Raw genomic sequence first — 21,585 nt, 5'->3', positions numbered from 1 at the left:
ACTTTAATTAAAAAATTCTCTTGCGTTTGCACAATTCAATTAAGTACACTTAAATTACTTCTTACAGTGTTGACTAAAAGTGGGTACAGATATGAATTGGTACTAATGGTACTGTAAAAAAGACCCCCCCCCCCCCCCCACCACCACCAAAAACATTTTCTCATTGGATCTACACAAATCTCATAGATGACCTATTGTGATCTCAAAAAGGTGAGTTTTGACCAAAAGGTGAGGAGTTTGCTTCTATGTTTAAATATATAAATATATGTATATATGCAACTTTATAACTATGTGATAGTGAACGCACATACGACAGTTAGCAGAAACTAACTGTTTATAAAGTTAAGTATATAAATATGTATATATAATTATTAGGGCCGGGACTTTAACGCGTTAATTTAGATTAATTAATTACACAAAAATAACGCGTTAAATTTTTTTAACGCATTTTAAATCGCACTTATTTTTGCACCGCGGAACGTTTCTCACTGGATGAGTTTCGGCGGACCAATTATACTGGAGCACCAACTAGCGTTCAGACAAAAGCTGTATCCGAAATCGCCCCCTATACCCTCATTCACTATTCCCTACATTAGTCCACTCATATAGTTCACTTGAAAACACTCGTTTTTGCGGTGCATTGTGGGATTGGATGAGTGCACTCGAGAACATCCACTATGGTTTCGAACACCACTTAAAATGGCTGTCCCCTCAAATAGTGCACTATTTGAGGGTATAGGGGGCGATTTCGGATACAGCCAAAGGCTGTTTCTCAATTCCAAGAACGCAAAGAACGGACTTGCGTTCTCGTGGAGACCGGGCTTGCCAAGCTTCCTTGGAAGAACGAACTCGGAAGGACACGAGAACACAGAACACACACTTATGAGAATTGAGATGTACTGCGTTCCTGCTTAACTGACCGCATAGTCTCAGCATAATAAACGGCCAATGAACAAACAATATTACAAAATGTCATAACTTATTAAAACATTTCATACTATTATAGATATTACTTTCATATAATTGTATTGTGTTTTATTTTACAGCGTTATATGTTTTACTGTTAAGATTCATTTTAATATGCCAATAAAAATGCAGACTTTCTCCGGGTCTTATAACTTTATTAAAATTAACCAAAACAAAACGATAAATGTTTACTTTCAACTTGAAGAGCCGTTAAGTATTTGTGAGAGCGACTTTAAAGCTAACAGGCTTCCGTACACCGGCCACCCACAGCGTTTTCTGGGATTTCTAACGGCTCGATTCTCTCAAGTCTGCACTCGATGCATCCTCAGTTTCAAGAACATATCCGGGCACTTTCATGCATTCTCTGTACTTGCGTTCTTGAGAATTGGAACTGAACTTCGACAGTTAATGATGACGTAGAACGAGAACACAAGGACGCAAGATCGCTGAAGAACGCATATTGAGAAACAGCCAAAAACAAAGCACAGTGAACATGGACAAAGAAGCTGATGAGACCGCTTTGGTTGGCCCTGTGGATGGGAAATTTAAAAATCCATATAAAAAAACTTACTTCTCACTGTTCTCAGGTGAAATATTTATATGCGATTAAAATGTGATTAATTAATTACAAAGCCTCTAATTAATTAGATTAATTTTTTTAATCGAGTCCCGGCCCTAATAATTATATAAATATGTTCTTATAAAAATGCACTGATTAATTTCAGGAGGCCTTTATTAAACCCCTGGAGCCATCTAGATGGATGATGGATGGACTTCTATTCATTGGACTATTGAATATCAACACCCATTCACTGCCATCATAAAGCTTGGAAGAGCCAGGACATTTTTTAACTCCAATTGTATTCGTCTGAAAGAAAAAGTCATATACACTGAGGATGGCTTGAGGGTGAGTAAAGCCCCGTCCACACGGAGACATGTTTTGCTGTATGAACCTTTTTTCTGTGACTAAGACGAGACGTTGACGAGCCAAAACTAATATCTGATGATAAAAAAAAAAATTTTAAAGTATGAAGAAATTTATGCCACGAGACGGGACTAAAATGTTATTTGAGGACTACCAGACATTCAAAATACTGTCTTGTCTTTCAAAATGTGCGTCTCTGTCATTGGATAAGGGGCGTTTGCATATCTAGTCTGAGTATGACAGCCGCAGTGGACGGATAGGCTACCAAAACGCAAACTAGCGATCTGAAACAATGGCCTCAGCACCCGAAGGGTTAGGGACTGGGTGAACAGACGTCCCGTTTTTCCTGGGAGTCCCAATTCGTTGTCAATTAACTTAAAGTTAGTGAAGGCGCGACAGGCAGAATCGCGCTGACAGAAGCGCTCTCTCGCGTGCAAGCTCCACTTCTTCTGTTCTCATATACCCCCGTTCCACCAGCTGGAACCAGGTGCTAGTTCAGAGCCAGTGCTATAGCCGGTTCGTAGTTGGTTTGACTGGCGAGCCTTTAAAGAACCGGTTGCTTTTCCACAGGCTAAAGAGCCAATACAGAGCCAGGTCTTACGTTACAATACGTTTCATGTTTCGGTTCACTAGCGCGGCACAACAGGCTTGTTCGAGGTGCATCAGCACCACGCAGACTGATCGATCGGCACACAACACACTAAAGCACGGCAAGAGAGCGATCCAAAAGCATAAAGAGCAGTCTGCTTTCCAGTCGCTCCCGCAGCACCCCGATGCCTCGCACCGACTGGTCTGCGCAGCGCCGATCCATCCCAAACAAGCCTAAACAAACTATCAACAATGGCGGACGTTGCGTTGCTATTGATGTTCATGGCTTTGCCAGCCTACATCGGCATCCAAACACGCCGAATCAAACGTGTTCGCGTTTAGCTGCTATTTCTAATATGGCGGTTCAAAGTTTCTGTTCGTCTTGTTGGTCACAGTAACCTCGCCCCCAGCCCCTGATGCAAGCGGTTCTTCCTTCTAGCCCAGCAATGTTTTGGTGCTATTTACGAACCGCTTTTCCTAGTTCGGAGCTGGTGCTTTGGGTGTTGAAAAACAAAGAACCGGTTTGAAACTAGGCTCTGGCTCCAAACCAGCACTGGAACTGCCTTGGTGGAAAAGGGGTAATACAGAGCGCGATCAGCTCTCAGTGATCAAATACACACACAGGAGTCCACATGTCTATCGTGTAGAGTCAAAGTATCTCACGTAAATACAGTCGGTTATGGCTTAAGTGAGCATAAACAGGTGGGTGAAAACTGAATGTGTGTCAGTATTACATGCATACCTTCTGTCTTAAATGGACAGCATTCCTAATTATCTGTGTCATCAATGTTAACCAACAAAAGATGTTAAATAAGCGTATACTTGTTAAGTAAAAAAAAAACATCTGTTTAATTAGTATCTCTACCAAAAAATGAATCATTGATTCAAATTTCTCATAAGCTTAATTGATTTGGTTATAAAATAACTACCAAAATAAAATGTTAGTAACTGCAGTTTGACTAAAAGTAATGACTAATGTAACTGGTTGTACTCCACCCGCTCGAGCGGGATTCAAACCGCGGTCTCCGGTGCGGGCGCTCTAACAAGGAGGCTTAAGGCCACGGCCTCTAGCGTCAGTCGCCAGAGCGCCTCTTTTTGAGATCAGGGGAGTGAGGTTTACACTAGTGTTGTCAAAAATATCGATATTTCGATAAATATCGATACTGAAATATCTGAACGGTACCAATATTAATTTCCCGAAGTATCGATACACCGATACTAGCCGAGCTGTCACTTTCACTTCTCTCCAAAGGCGCGTGCACAAGCACCACACGTGACCGCACTCGTCTCCTTCGCTCTGGTTAAATAGCAAAAGTGAAGTGAATAGAAAGATGACTGCTCTGGTTGTTAAAGAACACAGCAGGAGCGCTATCTGTAGGGATCTATGATCTCCGCGATGCAGAGAACGCGCACGGAATCCAGTCATAAACACGGAATTTACAGTTTAACACGGAATGTCACGGAATTTGTCAAAGTTTGGATGAATTAATCAAAAGTAGGTCATTACACTTAAATCAAATCGCGATATGGACTAGTATCTGTAAATATTAAGCTGCAAAAGTGGATTTAAATATGAATCCTGCATGTTCTGCGCGTCTCTGTGTGAATGTGCTGCACGTGCGGTTGTGTTTATGTGGCGCTCGCGGTGATTTCAGCGTCTGCCGTCTCAATGAGGACATAAATACATCAACAATATCTCCAGAACTGATCTGAAAGGCACTTTACGAGCATTTTACCATTTAATTTGAGTAAAACTAGCATCATATCATACACACACAGAACTTTAAAAGTATTCACGGCAACCCATCAAAATAAAAGTTTGGTTTAACTTAGCCTATTAAAGACCGTGTGCCAGAAATAAGCTATATTACTATTATTTAGTAGAATGTACATAATACTACTACTTACTACTACTGTTAATTTTTTTAAAGAAATAATCACAAAATATTTTAATTTTAATAGTAAATCCCCTTCATTTGCCAAAAATTTAAATGTTTAATTTTCATTAATTCAAATATAAAATAATTAAAATTGTTTTATGCCTTCATCTGATATCCAGTCAAATTTAAATACACAACACAGAATTTCTGAGGGGGAAAACACATTTCATAAGGCTACTGTAAGAATAAATAAAAATTGTTTGTATGCATTCAAATAGCCTAATAGACATGCTAAAACACAGAATTTGGTAACAATAAAACATAAGGTGAGAAAAAAATAAAACATTTCATTTAAGTGTCATTTTTGTTACACTTTTAATAAATTAAATGTTAAATTGTATAATTTTCATGATTTTAATGAATTAGACATGTTTTTAGATTAATAGCATTTAATTTGACCATTAAAAAAAAAAAAAAAAGAGTCCAGAAAAATTCAAACGGAAAAAAACGGAATCCAGAAAAATTAAAATGGAAAAAATTGAATGTAGAACAAAATAAAACGGAATTTGGGGAAAAATAAAACTGATTTCATAAGGCCCTATATCTGGAAATATTTTGGTTATGAAGCAAATGAGAATATCAAAAAATAGAACTTTGGATTTTAATTAGTACATGTATTAGTAAACGTTAGTTTCAATTAACATTTAACTAAGATTAATAAAAGATTAATAAATAAATCAACAAATGCAGTACCTCAAGACATTTTTTTGTTCTGTTCATGTAAAATATACCGCATGTTCTCGACTTGTTACATTTATCTTTAAATTAAAAAAATTACCCCCTTAATATTGTGGCAGTTTTTTTCACCGTGGTATCGAAAATGGTATCGAATATCGATATTTTTCAAGGTATCGTATCGAAGTTAGAAATTCCAGTATCGTGACAACACTAGTTTGTACACGCACCAGCACTTACTTGCCTACGTCTGTTACACTAACAGTTGACAAAAATGCAATGACTTTTCATCGACTAAAACTACGAAAGACACAAATGATTGTGACTCAAAAGACTATTAAGCATTTTGTCTCAAGCTATAGATTAAAACTAAATCAAAAATGCATGCCAAAATTAATACTACATCCTGCGATGTGACTATCGCGGGGCAATATCACCATGGCAGCCCCCATGAGGTGACCCACTCCATTTAAAATAAAATTACTGATATGACTGGACTTTTCCAGAAGTATGAATATACTTCTGAATATCTTTTTAAATTACAAAAATAAGCACTGAGTGCACCTTAAAATGATTATTATTTTTTTAAAGATTTACTTTTGGCATTTTCGTCTTTAATACAATAAGACAGATCAGAACTGACAGGAAGCAAAGTGGGAGAGAGATTTGGGGACGGGATTGGGAAAGGTCCTCGAGTCAGGATTCCAACTGGGGGAGCCCTTAGCGCAACAGCACTGTACGTCAGCAAATTCTCTCAGAAAAACCAAAACCTTTAAAAAAACTAAAAATCTACCTTTCATCTCACTCTCCTCGTATTCCTCCTCTTCTACTTTTCTTATTTTGGATGGCATCTCATCTTGGACTTCTCCAACTAATGCCTCAGAACTGTGGGATATTCTTCTTTTCTTCTCAACATTCTTGCTTGCGCTGCTGATCAGAATTGAAGAGTTTTCCATTTTAGATTCATCTGATGATTGTTTCTTTGGCTCATTGGTAACTGCAGTCCCTAACATTCCTTCTCTGTCCATCTCATTTACAGTCATTTCCTCACAAGCACTGTTTTTGAGATCATTTCGAGACCTTTTTTTCTTCTTTTTCTTGCCATCCTCCTCATAACCTTAAAATAAAAACATGAGTTGCTTATATCTGGATCATTCAGAATGTGATGACAGAAAAACACAAACTGGCAACACAAATCTTCAGTTTAAAAGTGGGGTAAGCGATTTCTAGAAGCCAATGTTGATATTTGAAATCACCAAAACAAACATGCCCCTACCCCAAAATGGTCTCACCCCTATTTTGATAGCTCTGGCCCACATATATGTGGCCTATGCAACCCAGGCAACGATGTGAAACAAAGCAGAACCAATGTTACACCATGTCTACACCTGACGCGAGCGGCGCACCAAGTAAGGGATAATCAACGGCTATCTGTTGATTATCCCGCTTATTCCATGGTCATTTGCCAAGTTATAGGCAAGTTAAAACTTGTATTGCTCTTTGCAGCGCAATATTTGACCAGAAGGGTAAAAATTACGGTTATTTTCGTCAGTTACAGCTCGTTAGAACTAGCATTCTGCCAGTTTCAAATCAGACACAAGAGATGAAATAGTGCTGTAAGGCTTCATTTATTTGAATGAATTATAGCATGTATTTCAATTTAATTGTCGATTGAGAGAGAGAGATTACAGTTGTGTGTACCTGCTTGCTGCGTCTGCGCATCTCTCTCTACAAACAATTACTTAAAAAAACAGCGATTTTATCAAATCGTTACTGGGGAATATAATGTAGCGATCTAGTATCTATCTTTTATTTTAGTAATAAAAATCATGGGGAAGCGTTGACAACAAGTTTATGTGTGTGTGCAGCACAATCTGCAATCTCCGACCTCTCTCTTTTTTTCTTTCTTTCTCTCTCCGTGTGTGTGTGTGCGAGCGAGTGACGTGTGTTGGTTAGTGTGCATCAATTAAAGCAGCGCATTAATATGGAACGGCGATTAAACTGACCTGGAACTACCTGTGCAGTTAAACAAATTTAATCAACACCTGCCAGCCAATCAGAATCGAGTATTTAGACAGACCACGAAATAAAATACCATAGAAGTCATTATAATCAGTGATGCTGTGTGGTTCGACACGACAAATCACCGAACAGTAAACTGCTGCCGCGTTCTATTTATAATGTGCGCACACAAATTTCAAATTATTTTCAACAGGCGTTTTAGCGCATCCAGCGTAGGCAGACTTTAACTGTTGCAGTGCCGCATCTGGTGTAGACACGGTGTTACTAACCTATCGAGAAGAACCAAAGCAACCTTCCGCTCCTTGAGTTCTCTCCAGCGCTGGAAAGCGACTCAGTTTTCTAAAGCATTTTTGAAAGATTACATACCCCACATTTAAATGTTATACTGTAATATATACAAGCAGCCTTTTCACAGTACGTATCAATATGTTACCTTGTGTGTCCTGGATAGCTTCAAAAGGGATAGTCTTTTTCTTACAAGTCTTAGGGAAGATGCCTGGCTTCCTTGGAGCATCTTCTGGAGGATTGTTCAGCATCTGTCATTTCAAGTAAAACACACCATGCTTTAGCGTACATTTTTCTCCAACTTGCATTTGGACTGTATTGTGTTACTGCATACTGTATTATTACAACTTATTCTGTTTCTACTAATCCCAACAATACATGTTTACAGGATCCTATGAGTGTGCCAAAACCATATTTCCTACTTGCTGAGTATTAAAGTCATATTAATTTGTTAAGCTATTAGGCCTACAATATTCCGATGCTTTAGGAATACTAACAATATAATACAATTATAGAGCACACAAGTTACCTCAATAGCTTTCTGTGCTTGTTCCTCTGTCTCAAATTCCACAAATGCAAACCCTTTAGGGTGTCCTGTGGACCTGTACCTGGGGATACTAACATAAACTACATTTCCACATTTGCTAAACACTCGCTCCAGCCAAACATGAGTCACTGACTTTGGCAACAACTCCTGAAACACAACAAATTTAACAGGGTATACACTGAAATCATACAGACAACAAAAAAGTGAAAATAATGTGAAATGAATGTGCACTCAATTACCACATAAACTGTGCGGTTATCCACATCTTTTGGACTTTCACCAAGTGGATCCTTTCGTCGTACATGTGTTCCCTGAAGATTTACCTTAAAACAACATAACAATTAACATTATCAGTACATAAATTGGAACTAAACCCTCGCTGATAAAGGAAAAAAAAATTAAAATCATACAAACCATACCTCCACTATTGCTGAATTTTTAAGAGCCCTGGCTATCAACTTGACATCTGTCGTCAATTTTTTCATTCGGTTGAATGACGTCAGCACGTATATGTCAACATCTGCAAAGAAACAACTAAAAAGTTAAGTGCATCATATGTGTTAATGTGCATCGTGAGATATGAACATATCACTGATATTTACATCCATCTCGTGATTGTTCGATGATATTCTTCATGTATCTGTCCTTGTGAAGATTCACGTCACCAAACCAGAATTCCACCTGCTTCTTCACTTCAGCCAGCAGCTGTTTTACCCGAGATCTCTTCTTTTTTTCGTTCTCTTTCTTCTCACTCTGGTTTGAACAGGCGGCATCGCCCCCTGAAGAAATCTTCTCTGTGTCTATCATATTGCTATGGCTGTTGGTTAAAAGTCATAAGATATCTGTAAGTCCATAACCTGTACAGAACCAATTATGTCGAGCTAATGACTAACGGCTACACATTCTTAACTTACCTTTAACTTGTCGCTTTCTAAATTAACTTAAATAAAAAATAATCGCTTTACACTACCATAGACACAGCCATTGATAACGACTAAGAAAATGTTTTACTTGAACACAGAGAGAAGACGGCGACACAAAAATCTAAAGTGTTGAACCTTTGATGTATGTTCGACAGTAGCACAAAATCAACTCATACGCGCAAAGTTCCTACTTCGTGTCGCACAAAAATGACGTCGATGCTGTTCCAAGTGAGCGGAGTTGTGGGCGTGTCTTGAGACATCGCAAACGAATGGAACTGTGGGTATTTCAGAAAGCTGTGAGGCGCCGGGCTCGACAAAAGTCAAGCGAACACGGAGAGAGTTACAATTTATCTAAATTTCATAAACGGTCATTACTTGCATGGTCATTAATCTTTAAGCACAATTTCTCCCCACACCGATACTTCATTTGGAACAATCAAGACATTGTTTATAAGAGAAAATCTTTGTTTTTCAGTAATTGGTTTAAGAAAAACATTTTCACAGTTTCTCAGTTATTTAACTCAGAAGGCCTTATTTTAAGTTACGAAGAATTTTTGTGTAAATTTGACTTCCCAGTAACTCCCAAAGAATTCTCCATTGTCATGGATGCTATTCCTAAAGGAGTTGTCATACTTTTAAGGGACTCTGTTAGATCACCCAGTACTTTACCTATTTCTTTAGACCCATTTGAAATCCCAGTAGGAAAACTATGCTTTTTGTCACATCCTTCATCACGTAACTATAAGATTAGATCCCTTTTTCAAAAGGAGCTTGTAACGACTCCATATGTGGTGTCTTACTGGAAGAATGTTGTTAATCATATTGACTGGAAAAAAGTATGGACTCTGTCTTCAAGATACATCATAACTAACAAGGTTAGAGACATCTCATTCAAATTGTTACACAGATTTTACCCAACTAAAGTGTTTTTGAAAAGGTTCAAATCAGATATAGATACAAGCTGTGCTTTTTGTGGTGACCCTAATGAAACTGATATGCATGTCTTTTGGGATTGTCCTCACACGCAGCTATTTTGGATTGAATTCTCTAATGTTATCAATCGCAATGTGCTCCAGGGTTTCTCTTTGCTTTTCAAGGATGTACTGTTTGGCTTCTTTAATATACAAAAAGATAAAATTAATGAATATTTTATAATTAACCTATTATTACTTCTTGCAAAGTTTCATATTCACCGCAGTAAGTTCACTCATCAAAATCCTTTATTTATTGTTTTTAAAAAAGAGGTTTAACAGTATATCCAAGCTATTTCAGCTTCCAAGAATCTTAAAGCTCTTAAGACAGTTAATTTATTCAATTTATTTAATCTTTTTTGACTTATTTTGTTAACACTGTTAACTTGGTTTTGGATTATTTAATAGTTACATACATCTAGAAATGGTGCTTTGCATGTAATGTCACCTTTTTGTATATAATGCTGTTATTTTCTGTACTTCTATCCTTGCCTCGGCATTAATAATAAAAAAAAAAAAAAAACACGGAGAGAGTGCGCGAGAGAGACCGAAAATGCGCGAGAGAGACCGAGTGTGTCCGAGAGAGAGCGACACTGCGCGAGAGAGACCGAAAATGCGCGACAGAAAGTATAATAAAGTAAATAAAATATAATAAAGAGAGTGAGAGAGTGAGTTTTTCTGTGTGAACTTCTGTGTACTACGCTACTATCTTGCAATTTTCAAGATGTTCGAGGGACATTTTATATTAAATTATATAATTTTGTTGCACTGCATTACATGTCAGTGCAACGATGTGCAGAGATATTTCACAGATCTAAACAGTTGCGTAACATTTTATGAAGAAACTGTTATCTGGAAATTTTAACAGCATGGAACATTGCCATATACTACTGGAGGAACATTCTCGTATTTTCTCTAGGATGTTGGACCATTTGAGACACTCTCAGGTAATTATTATATTAACTTTTAGTTCTTAGCTATTAATTATATATAAATTAATATATTATGAATGGTTCTTTGTGGAACCAAAAATGGTTCTTCTATGGCATCGCTGTGAAGAACCTTTTGAAGCACCTTTATTTTTAAGAGTGTACAGTGCTCTTACAAGGATCACCCTCAATCCCCTGGAGCAAACTGCAGTAGAGAGGCTTGCTGAAGGACACACTGGTGGTGATGGGTGTAGAGATCAAACCAGCAACCTTCTGCTTACCAGTTCACCACACCACAAAAGTAATGAAGCTATATCAAAAAATTGACATGTAATTCTAAACATATGAAATTAAATTTGTCAAGAAATGGAATGCTGACATGTTCACTCTGTTTAAATCTTTTACAGGTAGCTGTGCTCATGGAAAGCAGGCACATTAATATTTTGGAGCAGACACAGCAACAGCCAGATTATCCCGTGCACGTTCTCCCACTCTTGCTTCAAGGTTGTGTGGTTCAGGGGGCGTTAGCATGGTCTTCCTCATCCTCTCCGTACACTCAGGCAAGGGCAGCCTCAATGTTCCCTTCTCATCCATGATACCAGTCTGACTACAGTACATACAGTCAGTCTCAAATGGTCCAACATCCTAGAGAAAATACGAGAATGTCCCTCCAGTAATCTATGGCAATGTTCCATGCTGTTAAAATTTCCAGATAACAGTTTCTTCATAAAATGTTACGCAACTGTTTAGATCTGTGAAATATCTCTGCACATCGTTGCACTGACATGTAATGCAGTGCAACAAAATTATATAATTTAATATAAAATGTCCCTCGAACATCTTGAAAATTGCAAGATAGTAGCGTAGTACACAGAAGTTCACACAGAAAAACTCACTCTCTTTATTATATTTTATTTACTTTATTATACTTTCTGTCGCGCATTTTCGGTCCCTCTCGCGCAGTGTCGCTATCTCTCGGACACACTCGGTCTCTCTCGCGCAGTGTCGCTCTCTCTCGCGCACTCTCTCCGTGTTCGCTTGACTTTTGTCAAGACCGGCGCCTCATAGAAAGCAGGTTATGTGACATAACCGGGTATGTTTGAGGATAAGCGAGCGTATACCCTCAGCTCTCGGTTCCAAAATCGGAGGTAACTTTCAGGTAGTGATGGCGAGATGAAGCCTCATGAAGCACTGAACCTTTTCAGCTATGTGGTTCACAAAAGAGTTAATTTCTCGAGGCTTTATTTGCTCACATTACCACCTGGTGGCCAAAGAGTGTAAAACAAACAGATACATTTTTTATGCAATTATGTACATATTAAAACAAACATATACATCTCACAGTAGTAGAAAAGAAAACAACAAAAACAAATGAAAAGGGTGTACAGAGAAAGAGGGGGGGGGGGGGGGGGGGGGAATAAAAAAATATCTTTGCCAGGGGAAACAAAAAAAAAAAAACCATTTAATTAACCAAATTAAACTGACATAATGCTTCATAGGTCTTTTTAGCTTTTCTGTCTCTAATATTGTGCAAAGTAATATTGTTTAATTTCTTTTATAAAATGTTCACAATTTGCCTTAGCTTTAGCCCATTTCTTTACATGAATATGATACTTTCCGAGTAAAATTATTAGTTATACAAGCAGATACATTACAGATGACCTGATGTGATCTGTGAAGCACTGTATTTTGCGCCAGTTAAGGCTTAGAAATAATGCTGAAGAAAAAATAAATTTCCACATAGACTAATCTATTTATATGAATATAATGTGTATTTTCTAGTGACGTAGGTGTATTTTCTAGTAATGATTGTATAACATATTATAACATAACTGTGTAATAAACAAATTTGCTTGAAATGAATGGGGCTTTCAAATGTGAGTAAATCAAGTCTTTGCTCATAATAGGCAGGAGAGGCAATATTATTAGTCTAAAACTGGAAAGTTTTACAGAGGACTGTGAATTTACACGATTCAAACCGCTTCCTGAACCTTTTTTATTTATTTATTTTTATAGTATAACAAAAATATTACACATTTACAAAATAAATTGGCATACAACTTACATTCAAGAAAAGAAAAAAAAACATATTCAATCTTTAAACCATCCATATTAATAAATACAAATTAAGCAGGGGATAAGTAAGAAATTATAATAAATTATATTTATCAAATAAATCAAACAAGATTCCATTTTTTTTTTTTTTTTGACAGTTTTTAAGTATTGTCTCAAATAATTCTTAAATACTATAAACAAGGAGGGTGATTTAAAAAATCTACATTTGTGAATAACATTTTTAGCTAACAAAAGTAAATTGTTAATCAAGAAACCTTTTTTACATTTACATTTAGTCATTTGGCAGACGCTTTTATCCAAAGTGACTTACAATTGGGGAATACAAAAAGGGATTCATCTTGAAGAGGCAATCAGACAGAGGAAGTGCTCTTAACACCAAGTCTCAGTCATTGTTCAAATAAGTACAAGCTAGTAAGGGGAGAGAAAGATAGAGGGAAAGAGTTTTTTTTTTTTTTTTGTTGAGTTTAGGATGAAATCAAGTACTGCCAAAAGAGATGAGTTTTCAGTTGTTGCTTGAAGATTGACAGGGATCCGGCATTCCGGATAGGGGTGGGAAGATTATTCCACTAGCCAGAAATAGTGAACGAGAATGTTCTGGAGAGTGATTTTGAGCCTCTCTGTGATGGTACCACAAGGCGTCGCTCACTAGCAGATCTCAGACTTCTGGAGTGGATGTAGGTTCATGAGTGGAAGTAGGAGGGTGCTGAGCCTGTGGTAGTTCTGTATGCAAGCATCAGTGTCTTGAACTTGATGCGAGCTGCCACTGGTAGCCAGTGCAAGGAGATGAAGAGAAGTGTAACATGCGCTCTTTTGGGCTCGTTGAAGATCAGTCGTGCCGTTGCATTCTGAATCATTTGTAGAGGTTTGATTGTGTTTGATGGCAGACCAGCCAGAAGAGCATTGCAGTAATCCAGTCTAGAAACAACAAGGGCCTGGACAAGAAGTTGTGCAGCATGCTCTGTCAGAAAGGGCCTGATCTTTCTGATGTTGTGTAGTGCAAACCTGCAGGATCGAGCAGTCTTTGCAATGTGCTCTTTGAAGGTCAGCTGGTCATCAAAGATTACACCAAGATTTCTGACCGAAGTTGATGGGGTAATCCTTGATGAGCCTAACTGAATCGTGAAGTCATGCTGTAGAGTCGGAGTGGCAGGGAAGACAAGAAGTTTCGTCTTTGCCAGGTTGAGCTGAAGGTGATGTTCTTTCATCCATGCCGAGATGTCCGCCAGGCAGCCTGAGATCCGTGCAGCTACCGTTGGGTCATCTGGTTGAAAAGAGAGATAGAGCTGCGTGTCATCGGCGTAGCAGTGATAGGAGAAGCCATGTGCATGTATGATGGGACCCAACGATGTAGTGTATGTGGAGAAGAGGAGGGGTCCAAGAACCGATCCCTGAGGAACTCCAGTGACCAGTTGATGTGGTTTGGATACCTCCCCTCCCCAGGCCACCCTGAAGGATCTACCGGTGAGATAGGATTCAAACCAGCGAAGTGGAATCCCAGTGATGCCCAGTGATGAGAGGGTAGACAGGAGAATCTGATGATTGACAGTGTCAAAAGCAGCAGAAAGATCCAGCAGAATGAGGACTGATGATTTGGAATCAGCCTTTGCCATTCGCAGGGCTTCAGTGACTGAGAGTAGTGCAGTCTCTGTTGAATGGCCACTCCTGAAACCTGACTGTTTAGCATCCAGTTTGTTGTACTGTGAAAGAAACCGTGAGAGCTGGTTGAAGACAACTCATTAGAGTGTTTTCCCTATGAATGGAAGGAGAGAGACAGGTCTGTAGTTATCTAAAAGAGAAGTGTTTAATGTAGGTTTTTTGATCAGTGGGGTTACCTGAGCCTGCTTGAATGCTGTGGGGAAGATGCCTGTGAGGAGAGATGTGTTGATAATTTGTGTGAGTGCCGGTAAGAGTGTGGGAGAGATTGTTTGGAGAAGGTGTGAGGGGATAGGGTCGAGAGGACATGCTGTAGGATGGCTGGAGAGGAGAAGTTTGGATACTTCCCCCTCGGTGAGGGGACAGAAGGAGAAGATGAGAGTTAGAGCAGTGGATGTGGTTGATTGGAGGTCCTGTGGAGTTGAGAACTGGTTACTGATAGATTTTTTTACAATCTTCTTCAAAGTTTACATACTTAATATCTATAAAGGACAGATTAAATTAAACCATATTTCCCTCTTTTAACCATAATTGCACTTTGTCCCAGATGCCACTAGAATATTTACAAGCAAAAACCTGAACCAGTCAGGCCAACGAGGCTTCGGACATCATCGATGGCATCATTGCTCTAAAGCATAGACTGTAAAAAAAGTATTTGCGGGTACAAAGCTGATGGTTTAAGTCCATTCATCACTGTATGTAAGCGTGGAAAATAGAATCCATGCGCGACTTCAAAATGCAGCAATAGGTGTTCTTCAAAAGACAATGTGGGGAATTATTGCAGTAAAAACATAAGCAAAGCTTTATAAGTAATAATAATAATATTAATAACAATATTAATAATAATAATCATAGGCGTAATTTGCGGGTTGTATGGGTGGGTACATGCCCCCACCAGAGTCGATTCTGTCCCCCCATCCCTTTTTCAAAGCCGCTGAAAAAATATAGCATGCAGAAAGCTTATGAGGCAAAGTAAAAGTAAAAGTATCTCCAATCAGTGGTTCTTCATAATTTAATTCTTACTGGCCTGATATATAAACCTTGTCGTGCACCTAACAGGATTTAAGCGCAGCAGCACTATTTTACTGTGCAATAGCTTTATACTGTATTTACACATTTAGATTAAATATAACACTTTTAAATGTTATTATATAAAAAGACTTACATAATAACAGTTTATTTCATGTGAAAAACCAAACCCCACGTAAAAATAACGAATTTATTTTTATTAATAATTTATAATAAAACTTTAGGCCTACTTAAGTTTTCACAGTAATAATTAGTCTACTGCAATGTTTTAAGGCCCAATTATAGGCTATGCTTTGGAATTATGAACTGAAGGGGCTCACACACATACAAGGTGTTTCAGGGCTGCTCACACATTCAAAACATATTAAAGCATTAAACAAATTATATTAAAACATTAAAGCATATTCTAATTTTTAACCCATGAAAAAAAGTACAAATGAACCTCCTGCTCCGCCTCCTGCTCCGGGTCCCTCCTGTCTCTTCCCTGGCTCCTCCCTCCTCCGTCGCCTCCCTGGTCTCTGTCTGCCGGCCCCCTCCCGGGTGTCCGTCCTCCTCCTGAGCCGCCTCCCTAGTTCCCACTGCCCCTCCCCTTTGGATGTTTCAACGGTGCGAGGACGCACCTTCCGGGAGGGGGGGCGATATGTCAGGATCCAGGACTGTTTTGTTGTGTTTTTTGCTTCTCATGTGTTCCCTGTGACCCCGTTTCTCCCCAGTCTGATTGTTTTTGCTCGAGGTGTGTCTTATCGTCTTCCCCTATTACCCAGTGTTTATAAGCCCCAATCCTTTCAGTTAGTGTTTGTCGGATCTTGAACGTCATTCCTCTTGTTTCCTGTGCCTCCCATGCTCCCAGTTGCTGATTAAAAGACTTGTTTGTGAATTCCTCATCTCCTGGCTTCCTTGTTCCATGCTCCCTGGCAGAGTGTGACAGTAATATAGATTGTAATGGTTTAAAAATATTACACGTTCAAAATTGCCACCATAACACGGCCAGAATGTCCATATTAAGAAACACGTTCAAATATGTCGTCTTAATGCGGTCAAACTGCGCGTCTTTACACGTACCAAATAAACGCGGCAAAAAATGTGCGTGTCTACATGCACGAAAGGAACACGTTCAAAATTGCTGCATTAATAAATTGTGCGCGTTCCATTTGAAGACTTTTGGCCCCTACTATGAACACCCTTTTCCCATTTTTATCACAGAATAATTCAGGAAATATATTTTATAGCTTCTATACTAAATGATATGTCAATCAGTGCTGCATTTTTCATATAGTTTATTTATTTAATTATTACCTGAAGATAACTTGAAAAACACACAAACCATATATTTTCGCAATTGTGTGTTTATTGTCTTCACCTTTCATCAGTAAAAACGTTTCTGCTTTTTATTCAGCTCAGCTACAGCTGTCACGTGTTGGTTTCTGTTTAGTTCCTGTTTGCCCTTATTTGATATTTCCTGTCCTAGTTAAGTTAATCTTTCTTCATTTAGATCACCTGTCTTATATTAATCATCTCGTTTGCTCCTTTGTTCCATTTCCTTTATAAGTCCTCAGTTCTGCCCTTGTGTGGGTCTGAGTTTAATGTTCATAAGTGGATTTATGTGCGTTGATGCTACTTTGTTCTCCTGATCGTTTGTTCTTTTAATCTACAACCACAATCCGTAACAGAAACTCAGACCCTAACCGAAAAACGGAGTTTGCGGATCGCTTGACTGCCCTGGCCCGCCGAGTTCTCCCACTTGTAGTGTATGCAAGGGAGTTCAGTGGACTCGCTGTGCAGACACCTAGCAACCATCCTGGGTACCTTAGCAATGACCCTACCAACTACCCTGGGTACCTTAGCAACTGCATAGCAACACCCTAGCAACTACCCTGGGTACCCTAGCAACGGGCCTAGCAACCATCCTGGGTACGCTAGCAACCACCCAGAGTATCCTAGCAACCGCCTAGCAGTGCCGTGGAAACCACTCAAGCCAACCTAGCAACCGAAGGGCGAGTTTTGCCATGGCAAGCACCACTAACATTTTCTTCAGTAAATGAATACAAGGCATCACTATTGTCTCGCATGCTTATTAGTGGTGCTTGCCAAAGGCAAGGCATCACCATTACTATGCCGTGTGCTTATTAGTGGTGCTTGCCAAAGGCAAGGTATCACTATTATTATCTCACATACTTATTAGTGGTGCTTGCCAAAGGCAAAGCATCACTATTATTATCTTACATATTTATGTTGGCTTGGCGAAGGCAAGCCAACATACTGTTATGCTATTTAAACTTCTTTTTATTATTATTATATTTTCTTCTGAGACTTAATTTACTAACTGCTACTACTCCTAAGGCTTTAAAGCCACAAGCCCCAATTTTGGCATAGACCTGGGCCATTTGCGGGAAGTGTGCTATATCTTTTCAGACTGATCAGACTTACAATTTTTTATTATTAATTATTAAAAATGAAAAATTTCCCATAGACTTCCATTGTCTGAGAAAAATTGCGCCCCTATAGGAGCAATTCCCCTCGGGCGGAGCCAGGGGCGGACTGGCCATCTGGCAGACCGGGCATTTTCCCGCTGGGCCGACGTACTTTTTGGGTCGGGCCTATACATCTTCTCATACCATATTTGTCTGATCGGCCCATAAAACTCTTAGCAGACTATAGTTTTTCTGCCTAAATAGTTTAGGGCGCTGTGGTCTTTGCAGCTGTTTAATGTATTTGTCAAAAAAAGTCGGTTTAGGATTTTTCCCCCCAGACAGACATTTAATCAGCAGCCCATTGGTTATTTTCTTAATTGACATTGGGCTGACCCAATCACATCTTTAAACAACTCCCCTTTTGGTTCTCTCGCTCTCTCTCTCTCTCTCTCTCTCTCTACACACCTATATAGTTTTATTATATTAATAAATTACACATTTTATAAGCTTTAGTGCTTTTATGGAATAGGAGCTGGTATACATATTCAAGAGCGTGCAAAGATGGGTAGTATTTTGATCGTATGTAGTGGGCCGGTCTGGGTCAAAATGCCAGGGCCGATTTTTTGTCCCAGTCCAGCCCTGGGCGGAGCTGAATAAATCAGTTTCACTTTTACATCGGTTAAAAATACAAATAAATACATCAGTTTCATTCACACTGACAAGCTAAACCAACATATCTGATTATTACCGGGTCAGGGCTCATTAATAATGAATCTCTGACCAGAGAACAGTGTTAAACACGAGTGAACTCTCACTGCATCGATCAACAAGTGCAGTCCGAAGGTGCTCACAACAACAGCATTTATACATGTTTTAGAGCCTTTTAAAATAAATTATTCTAGCGATTTAATGCAATACACTAATTAGAACAAAACAAGAGCTAAATGCAGGTGTTTGTGAGCTGTTTTAGTGTGAAACTGTCAGTCTGTGTCGATCGCTCCCGGAGTGTGGAGATAGCGAGCTCACTGCAGTGTCCTCTTAAACGTGTTTATTTGCACTTGTCTCAGCCTCTTAAGTTAAAGGACACCAGCGACTTATCATAAAACATAGTGCAAAGCTAAATTGAGTGCATGTGAGCTGTTTTTTAATGTTTTACTGACATGCACGTCGCAATCGCAGCAGCTGCCCTCCGCATTTGAAAGGAGAAATACATACAACAAACTACATAATTTCCAAGTGTTTAACAGCCTTATAAATCAAAACATTCCAGTGATCGAATACAGTACATATAGAAGAATATAATAAAACTAGATAAAAAAAGCTTGTCGAGACAAACTTTAAGTTGGCTTGAGAAACTTTTGAAAAAAGAAAGTTTGAAAAAGTTTTAAAAGTTTAAGAAGTTTCAAAAAGTTTTAAGTTGTGCTCCGCACCGCGGGGAGATGGTGGGCTGGGCTCTGGGTCTGGAGTTGATCTGGCGAGATCAACCTCTTGGGAGACTGTGAAGGGCAATCCGTTTCTCACCAGAGTCCAATCCACGAAGGCGGCGAATTCCGCTCGAGGACCTTTCTCGGACGACAGCCCTCTGCACGCGGTGTTGAGGCTTGCGTTATAGAAAGAGCAGAGCGTGTCGTCCAGGTAGCTGGTTTGCAGTCTGAAATAGTTTGAAGTTTAAAGTAGTTTTACATTTACATTTACATTTATTCATTTAGCTGACGCTTTTATCCAAAGCGACTTACAATTGCTATATATGTCAGAGGTCGCACGCCGCTGGAGCAACTAGGGGTTAAGTGTCTTGCTCAGGGACACATTGGTGTCTCACAGTGGATTCGAACCCGGTTCTCTCACACCAAAGGCATGTGTCTTATCCACTGCGCCATCACCACCCACTTTAAGCTTAGTTTTAAAAGCTTAAAGTTTGAATGTTTTAAAGGCAATACAGTCTGTCAGAAACGATGATTAGCATGTTACTAGCATGACGCTAGCATGTTTCTAACATGATTAGCATGTTACTAGCATGTTGCTAGCAAGATTAGCAAGTGATTAGCATGTTGCTAGCATGATTAGCATGTCGTTAGCATGATTAGTATGTTACTAGCATGTTGCTAGCAAGATTAGCAAGTGATTAGCATGTTTGCTAGCATGACTAGCATGTTGGTAGCATGATTAAGAAGTAACTACCATGTCACTAGCATGTTTGTAGCATGATTAGCATTGACACTAGCATGATTAACATGCTACTAGCATGTCGCTAGCATGATTACCATGTTACTAGCATGTCGCTAGCATGATTAGCATTCTGCATTGCAAATAGCATTACATTTCATGAGAAAGAAACATCTTTCATGTACTTAAGCTTTACTCTTAAAATTGCATAAACCAACTTTCTCTCACTGAGAAAGAAGCGTTTCAGCATCTGTGGCCTTGCTTTCTCTTCATTTGCTTAGTTGCACTTAGCACAGCATTACTGTTAATAGAAACTCCAAATTAGTGATTTTGTGCATTGAAGCTGTAACTTGACTTTCTCTACAAAAAAGCTCTAAAACATATAAATCGCTCTTCTACGTTGCAAATAACTTTACATTTCATAAAAAAGAAACCTATTTCATGTACTTAACCTTTAAACTTAAAATTGCATAAACCAACTTAGTGTTATTAGAAGCTGCAAATTAGTGATTTTGTGCATTGAAGCTGTAACTTGACTTTCTCTACAAAAAAGCTCAAAAACATATAAATCTCTCTTCTGCATTGAAAATAACATTACATTTCATGAGAAAGAAACACCTTTCATGTACTTAACCTTTACACTTAAAATTGCATAAACCAACTTTCTCTCACTGAGAAAGAAACTTTTCAGCATCTGTGGCCTTGCTTTCTCTTCATTTGCTTAGTTGCACTTAGCACAGCATTAGTGTTATTAGAAGCTCCAAATTAGTGATTTTGTGCATTGAAGCTGTAACTTGACTTTCTCTACAAAAAACCTCTAAAACATGAAAATCTCTCTTCTGCATTGCAAATAGCATTACATTTCAAGAGAAAGAAACATCTTTTATGTACTTAATCTTCACACTTAAAATTGCATAAACCAACTTTCTCTCACTGAGAAAGAAGCTTTTCAGCATATGTGGCCTTGCTTTCTCTTAATTTGCATAGTTGCACTAAACACAGCATTTAGTGTTCTTAGGAGCTCTAAACTAGGGATTCTGTGCATTGAAACTCTTACATGTCTTGATCAGCAAAAAAGGCTCTAAAACATGAAAATATGTCTTCTACGTTGCAAATAACATTAAACTTCACGAGAAAGAAACATCTTTCATGTACTTAATCTTCACACTTAAAATTGCATAAACCAACTTTCTCTCACTGAGAAAGAATCTTTTCAGCATCTGTGGCCTTGCTTTCTCTTAATTTGCTTAGTTGCACTTAGCACAGCATTAGTGTTATTAGAAGCTCCAAATTAGTGATTTTGTGCATTGAAGCTATAACTTGACTTTCTCTACAAAAAAGCTCAAAAACATATAAATCTCTCTTCTGCATTGCAAATAGCATTACATTTCATGAGAAAGAAACATCTTTCATGTACTTAATATCACACTTAAAATTGCATAAACCAACTTTCTCTCACTGAGAAAGAAGCTTTCCAGCAAA

At 38.6% G+C, this 21,585-nt stretch overlaps 1 protein-coding gene across 7 annotated transcripts in view; it reads right to left on the bottom strand.

Annotated features, from left to right (window-relative positions):
* larp7 (La ribonucleoprotein 7, transcriptional regulator) overlaps positions 1-9,103 on the bottom strand; it is a 33,569-nt gene extending 24,466 nt beyond the window's left edge. For 6 of the 7 annotated variants that reach the window (XR_013785514.1, XR_013785515.1, XM_079441575.1 and 3 more), the window contains exons 1-7: positions 8,863-9,103; positions 8,551-8,765; positions 8,368-8,468; positions 8,188-8,271; positions 7,931-8,095; positions 7,550-7,652; positions 5,888-6,211 (exon numbers count right to left, since the gene is read on the bottom strand). Coding sequence is in view for 5 of the 7 variants with exons in the window: in XM_079441575.1 (XP_079297701.1) it covers positions 5,888-6,211; positions 7,550-7,652; positions 7,931-8,095; positions 8,188-8,271; positions 8,368-8,468; positions 8,551-8,755 (982 nt within the window). In the remaining 2 variants the exon portion in view is untranslated. The remainder of the gene's footprint in view (positions 1-5,887; positions 6,212-7,549; positions 7,653-7,930; positions 8,096-8,187; positions 8,272-8,367; positions 8,469-8,550; positions 8,766-8,862) is intronic. The other variant, XM_079441579.1, reaches the window with a different exon arrangement.
* Positions 9,104-21,585: the final 12,482 nt, after the last annotated feature.

The sequence above is a fragment of the Barbus barbus genome (assembly GCF_936440315.1).
Source record: "Barbus barbus genome assembly, chromosome: 2".
NCBI lineage: Eukaryota > Metazoa > Chordata > Actinopteri > Cypriniformes > Cyprinidae > Barbus > Barbus barbus.
The sequence above is the reverse complement of the archived record's forward strand: the minus strand, read 5'-3'. Positions and strand labels throughout refer to the sequence as shown.